This window comes from Amblyomma americanum, chromosome 4 (genome assembly GCF_052857255.1).
Source record: "Amblyomma americanum isolate KBUSLIRL-KWMA chromosome 4, ASM5285725v1, whole genome shotgun sequence".
Classification (NCBI taxonomy): domain Eukaryota; kingdom Metazoa; phylum Arthropoda; class Arachnida; order Ixodida; family Ixodidae; genus Amblyomma; species Amblyomma americanum.
Window position 1 is genome coordinate 78228035 of NC_135500.1, and position 7095 is coordinate 78235129.

Genomic DNA, 7095 nt, shown 5'->3' on the forward strand with positions numbered 1-7095 from the left:
ATTTAGCACCCTTTGTGTGCACAGCACAACCGATGACTCGGATACGTCGAATCTATCGGCAACTGAATACATACTTGTTTGAGCCCCAAGGTAGCACAATGTAATCAAGCAACTTTTCTCTGCTGTGATCTGAGGACGACCCGAAACACATTTAGGATAATACGGTGATAGTCGAAACCACTTGCACAAGCCCTCAAAGGTTTCACGCGAAAGTCTAAACAGTTTCTTAAATTCAAAGTCGAAATACTTTGTTGTCACCAGTTCGAAGTAGCCGTTCACTCGATGACGCTCGACCCGCGCCACTTTGCACAAGGCAACATTAAGGGTAGTGTTAAATTCGTCATCACTGTCCGAGTCAACGAGCTCCATTGCCGCTGCCACCAGATGCTCCATTTTCCATACCGCACAGGTTTACCACCACAAACAAAACGCTGCGCACATGTCAAATGCGTGGAGGAATGGCCGCAGCAGACGAAGGTTTGCACACTCCTGCACTTTCACACTCGATTTGGCCGCTACACTGAGAGCGCTAGTGCCTTTTGTGAACCAGTGTAAAAAGTGTAGCCAAATCGAGGAGACCTATTTACACCGAGTTGCTTGGAGGTGTAGGCTAGCAGATGACAGAAACCAGGCGGGAGTTTCGAAAGCCCGCGCATTCTGATAACCGTTTCCACACGCAGCAGACGTGCTTTTTCTCGACATGGAGAAGCGCAGCCTTGCGAGCTTGCGAATTGTCGTCCGCCTCGAGGACGGCAGCGAAGTGGCGGCGCACCCGCGTGTTGGAGAGAGCGGCAACCTTATCTTTTTCGGAGATAAGATCGCCTACACCACTGAAAGTGCGTATTTCTGCCTGCCGAACGGGTTTTCGTTCGTTTGGCCGTTTGTTTCCTTGTGTGCTATAGTTCACAACGTAGTTGTTTACTTTTAAAGAATGATGTGCGATTATTGTGCCGATCAGGAGTCTCGCGCGATATCACCGGGTTTAGGCGTGTAATAATTTACGCCAAGGTGTATGCGCAGATGGGGTGCCGATCCTCGTTTCTCCCGAGGACGCCGGCGTGCAGGTGGTGACAGCTCAGCCTGAGGCGCCGACTGGGCGAGTGCCGCTCGAACCGGCAGCGCCGGTTAACGGCGGGGACGCGCTGGAGCGCTGCTGGACGCCCGACAGGACAAAGTTCCTGATTGAACTTGTCAAAGTACTTCCCGGTCCTATAATTACAACGTGGTAATGGCACGTAACACCGGGGCAGGGAACGCGGCACCCGGCGGCGATCATGCGCGCACACGTATACATATACATACACGCGTACGCGTTGGCATATGCCCGCTGCAGCTAGAGCATACATGGCAATTAACATTAATGCATGCTGTGCTATTAGTCGCGAAGGGTACGATCCTGATACGAACAAATGTACGTTCACAACATAAATGTCCCTCGCCTTACGTGGTTTTCAATTAGTCGTCACCGCGACTTTTTCTTTTACTTCCATGGCGATTTCAAATTATAAGGCGATTATAAGAAATGAAAAGTAGGGACTGACGCAGCTGCGAGGTTGCTGTAGGGAAATCATTTATATATACGTATATATATATAGCACACAGGTATTGACTACTATTTATGGGACAGTTAGGGTCAGAAGAACCTTCCACATACTGCCGCTTTCATAAAGATTCATGCGTATGTAATTAAAAGGCCTTACATGTCCTGTAAAAAGTCACTAGCATTGTATATAGCAGCCATGAATTTGTATATCTGCTAATTATAAAAAACAGACAAAATTTGCATGAAAGATATAGAGTTAATTGTTATTTAATTGAGCCTTACAAATAGCAGTTGGCCTAAATCATTCACACCACAATCATGCAATTAAGTGTGCCTGAACTGAACACAGATGTGCATGCATTTCTAAAAAGCAGCAGGATAACAGGCATTAAACAACATATGTCATGCAAGTCGCAAGTCAGGTTACATAGTGTTATGTACACAATTACCAGTCTTGCTTTCTCCCTTTCTGCATCTCGCAAACAGAGCAAGCTACAAAACCCTGCGTTCAAAACGAGGAAAGCAATGTGGGAGGATGTGGCGACATCACTGAGGGACCGCTTTCAAGGCACAGGTGTCACCCCGCTCCAGGCCGAGAACAAGTGGAAGACGCTGGAGCGGGCGTACAAGCGTGTAAAATATCACAACAGCAGATCTGGTCACCAGCACAGAATTTGTGATCATGAAGAGTAAGTATGCAGCATAAATGAACCTCACAAAAAGCAGCTAGGTGCCCAAGTAACCGCATATATTTTATTGTTGTACTCAATTCACTCTTCCCTCATCCACAGGTCATATATCACTGCATCATTAGACTTTGAATTGAATTCATCGCATAATCAATGAGCTCACGCCATTTGATTAATCATTAAAGCATTGCAGGAGTACTGTTTGAAGGTCCAGTTGGCGTGTCAAGGTTGAAACACACACAAAAAAGGGAACAAGTGAAAGAACAAGTAAGATGAAAACTGGAGGTAACTGCCATCTGATTTATTGTAATAACACCCATTCTTTGTGCACACGACTGCACCATTATTGAGCAAGAAACAGAGAGGGCTTGAAACAGGCACCGAACAAAATAAATACAATCATTTCATGTCAGCAAATTATATATCTATAACCACTTGGTTTAAAACTAAATCAGCATAAGCCCACTTCTTTGTTCTCACTGAGACACACACGGTGCCCAAGGTTACCTGTAAGCAGCTGTTTTCATGTGGAAGCTCGGCTTCATGATTTCTACATTCAAATTTGTGTTCTTTTGATGAACTACGTTCTTTCATAGTTGGGCTGTCACCTGCAAGTGGGCCATCGGGTGCCATCTGGAATTATCCAGCAACAAACGCTGTCCTTGCTGTCTCACTAAACCTCTGTAATCATACAAGCAATATTACAAGCGTAGAGCCTGTCAATGAGGCAACTAAAACAATCAAGCATGCAAATCATTAGTCCAGTATATTTTGGTGCAAGGAACGTGAGCAACAAAGCCATCTTTATTTGCAGCTCAGTGTGTGCACATTAGACTAAAAAAACACGAGGATTGCCACAATTCGACTGTCATATTGATTCAGATGTGATCTTCACTGTATACTGCAATCGATGCATGTACATGCTTACATTATACTCTTGAACTCACAGCCAATATGCCATTTATGAAGCACTGACAGCGAGTTATGTAATGCATGGCTTATTCTTGTGTTTCTTGATCTTGGCATATGCAGGGAGCTGGCTGAAATCCTCGAGCCGCAGCACCACATTCAGCCATGCTTTGTGGCAGGGCCTGGGCAAGCGAGAACAAGCTCAAAGTGAGGCACCATTTATTGTCCTCTTTTCGGTGGTGTCCATAGCTTTCTTCAGTTGACAAAAAACACAGAGTCCCGCCACATTTTTAAGGGCAAAAGTTATGAGGCTGAATCGTTGCAAAGAATTCACTGTGCTTAGTAATCAGAGCTGTTAATAGTGCCTCACTGCAAAGAACATAGTGCTGGCTTAGGACAGGAAAGAAAATGTCATACAGGCTCCGCATACCACTGCAAATAAATTTTCCACAAAACTATAGCTTTCCTTTTTTGTCGCATAGCATATGAATTCACGAAAAGGGCTCTGGGCATCACAGCAAATAGGCAGGCCAGTCTCACAGAGTAAGTCAGTGCTGTGCTGAAGGCAGTACGTGCTCTCCGAAATCTGGGAATAACTCCACTATATGAAACAAAAGATGCAGCTCAATGTAACAACAGCCCTGTCATATGGAGAAGTTTTTTTTTTTTTTTTGCAATGAGCAGGAGCAATGAACTGTACACACGATTGGCTCAGCCAGTGCTGTACCGCTTGCTCGATTCCTGATGTATACAAAACAAAGATGTACTGCGACCACGGTTATGTACTGATGTTTTGTGGTGAATAGCAGTCTTGTTTTTCACTTTCCCTAGTTTGGACGAGGATCCCCTACCAGGACCAAGTAACAGCCAGCAGGCACCATGCAATGAGGGCAGGCGACCCCCGGCGAGGAAACGGACCCGGCGCATGGCAGACGCAGTGGCAGAAAGCTTTGCTGCAATAGCAGCAAAACTTGACGAAAGCAGACACCAGTGGCATCGCGAGAAAATGGAAGCACAAAGAGAAAAGCTTGCCTTGCTAGAGAAGCTTGTGTGCGCTGTAGAAAAAACAGCTGGAGCCACTAAGGACAGCACTGGCAACATATAGTGTCGATATTAGTTCATCTGATGCACATTTCTTAATTTAAAGCAAAGCTCCACTTCCTCTATAACTGTTTCCTGTATTGTTTACCTTACTTATGTGTTTACTTATGCATTTACTTATGTGTTTTACATCAGCTATATTGTTTTAGGTTACAGTATAAAGTTTACCTATTTGGCATGACAACACAAACAGTGATGAAAGAAACTTGTACACCTGTGAACAAATTAATACGCACCACGATTTGGTGCCCAGAAACTTCTGACCTGTTTGCAATGAACATTGATGGGTATTTCGATTCGATCCTGGGATTTCCACCCAGAACGCTGTGATCAGTATCGGAATGCTTAAGGCAGTGAGAAGCCATAGTGGGAAATTATGCTGCTTGTGCTTAAGGGTAGTGCCCGTTTAATTTAATTCTCAGCGCGCAACCTGTGTCGAGGTTGACCGCTCATGATGGCACACTAATGCTTTCACCTTCTTAGCACGTAAGCAGCCTGAAGCACCTGCTGATTTTTTTACCTTTTGTAATCACCATGCCATCGTCCGTTTCTGGCGATACTACAACAGCTGTTTAACTAAATGCATCATGGCCTCCAAGTTAGGAACAGCCTCTTGCATGCAACATCCTTCAGTAATGACTTTAGTGTCAGTTCAGATAAGTGCAACACAACTGGAATGATTCGAAGCCATTTTAATTCAAGTTTCTCCTTACAGCCATCACTACAAAGTAGTATGTGCCGCATAAACAACCTGCAACAATTACCTGGCAGTGTACAAACAAGCTACCAAGGAAAACTTCCTCACTGAGAGCTACTTGTCATGTCACACGTATATACAAACATTATGCACAAACATTATGTACAAACACTATGAAGAATTGCATACGAGTATGCGCTGTGTAAACAACCTATAAGTGTACAAACAAGCCACGAAGAACTTTACGAGCAAGAGCTAGTTGTCATGTACATTATTTACAAACACTATTTACAAACAATGCAAGGAATTGCAAATGAGTATGTGCTGTGTACCTACCCATATTGTTACAGGTTCTATTTACAAATAATATTTAAAAGGCAGGTCGAGAGGAGCCTGGTGCGCCGGCGGCAGGATACTTGACTTTCTCTTCTACTTCCAGCCGCCGCACGTCTTCTTTATTCCTCAGAGCCCATGCGCAGCACGTGACATTTCCCCGTTCGCAGACGAAGCCCTCTGGGCCAGTCAATCAATCGGGGTCCCGAGAGTGGAATGGCTTCAGCCGTGCGACATGCACGACCTGGGTTGTCCTTGAGCGGCGTCCTTGCGTTGATTGGGGAGAGATGACATAGCTGAGGTCATTGAGGCGAGCAACAACGATGAACGGGCCTGTGTAGGGGGATAGCAGCTTTTCTGATAAGCCACGCTTGCGTAGGGGCGTCCATAACCATACAACGTCACCGGGCAGGTAGGAGACATCCTTGCGCCGGCGGTCATAACGCTGCTTAGAGCGATGCTGTGATGCCAAGGTGCGTATCCGGGCAATCCGACGGGCTTCTTCAGCGCGACATAGAGTGTTGGCAATAGAAGGCTCGGTGTCGAGAGAGAAAGGTAAGATGCTGTCGAGGGAGCTTCGAGGCGGACGGGCATAAAGAAGGAAGAATGGGCTGTAACCAGTTATTTCATGCCTCGACGTGTTATAGGCGTATGTAATGAAGGGAAGCACGTCGTCCCAGTTCTTATGGCGGGAATCGACATACATGGCCAGCATGGTCGTGAGTGTCCGATTGGTACGTTCAACCAGTCCATTAGTCTGGGGGTGGTACGGCGTCGAGTGGCGAAAATGGCATGAACTAAGACGCAGAAGCTCTTCCACAACGTCTGCCGTAAACTGGCAACCGCGGTCACTGATAACAACTCGAGGAGGTCCATGCCGGAGGATGACAGCACGAAGAAGGAAGAGCGAGACCTCAGCAGCGGTGGCGCAAGGTAGGGCGGCGGTCTCACAGTAACGGGTGTGGTGATCAACGCACACTATAATCCAGCGGTTACCGTTGGACGAGCGGGGAAACGGGCCGAGCAGATCGAGTCCAACTTGTTCATATGGCGTGCTTGGAGGTGGCAAAGGATGCAGGCGTCCAGGCGGAGAAGTCGTGGGAAGCTTGAACCGCTGACACTGCACGCAGGTGGCCACGTAGCGCTGAACCATGTGACGCATTTTTGGCCAGTAAAAACGTTCTTTGATGCGGTTAAGGGTCCTGGCAAACCCCAAGTGCCCAGCCGTGACGTCATCGTGCATTGCCTGCAGAACAGAGGAGTACAGAGTAGCCGGAACGACGAGGAGAAAGCGCGCACCTCCAGGCGAGTAATTCGTTCTGTAGAGTAAACCGTCGCGAACGCAGAAAGGGCTTGCGGATGTCGGGTCACGGGCTTCGGCAAAAAGCGGCGCCAAGTGCTGATCCTTGCGTTGTTCCATCTGGAAAGTGCCAAGATCTGGAAACTCTTGGGAAACGGCAGCGAGATAGTCATCGAAGTTTTCATCATCGGAAGTAGTAACCGTGAGCGGCAGCCGCGAGAGGCAAGCTGCGTCGGCGTGTTGGCAGCCACTTTTGTAAGACACTTTGAAGTTAAACTCTTGGAGGCGTAACGCCCAGCGGGCCAACCGACCGCAGGGGTCGCGTAGATTGACCAGCCAGCACAGAGAGTGATGGTCTGTGACGACTGTAAAAGCACGTCCATAAAGGTACGAACGAAACCGTTGTACGCCGAAAACAACGGCGAGACACTCTTGCTCTGTTACAGTGTAATTGCGTTCCGACTTGCTGAGGGTGCGACTTGCATAAGCGACAACGTGTTGATTGCCCTCATGGCGTTGGATA

General features: G+C 47.1%; 1 protein-coding gene across 1 annotated transcript; it reads left to right on the top strand.

Moving 5' to 3' along the window:
- Positions 1-686: 686 nt before the first annotated feature.
- On the top strand, positions 687-2333 carry LOC144128064 (uncharacterized). The gene is made up of 3 exons (XM_077661119.1): positions 687-836; positions 1021-1196; positions 2030-2333. Exons 1-3 carry the CDS (start codon positions 701-703, stop codon positions 2234-2236), a joined length of 519 nt encoding a protein of 172 aa, XP_077517245.1. The 5' UTR covers positions 687-700; the 3' UTR covers positions 2237-2333.
- The last annotated feature ends 4762 nt before the right edge of the window (positions 2334-7095 follow it).

Excerpts from the sequence above, each read along its gene's own strand:
- LOC144128064 (XM_077661119.1), top strand. The coding sequence starts at position 701 with ATGGAGAAGCGCAGCCTTGCGAGCTTGCGAATTGTCGTCCGCCTCGAG. Across the intron at positions 837-1,020 it reads GATCGCCTACACCACTGAAA|ATGGGGTGCCGATCCTCGTT; the intron begins GTGCGTATTTCT and ends GTGTATGCGCAG. Across the intron at positions 1,197-2,029 it reads TCCTGATTGAACTTGTCAAA|AGCAAGCTACAAAACCCTGC; the intron begins GTACTTCCCGGT and ends TCTCGCAAACAG.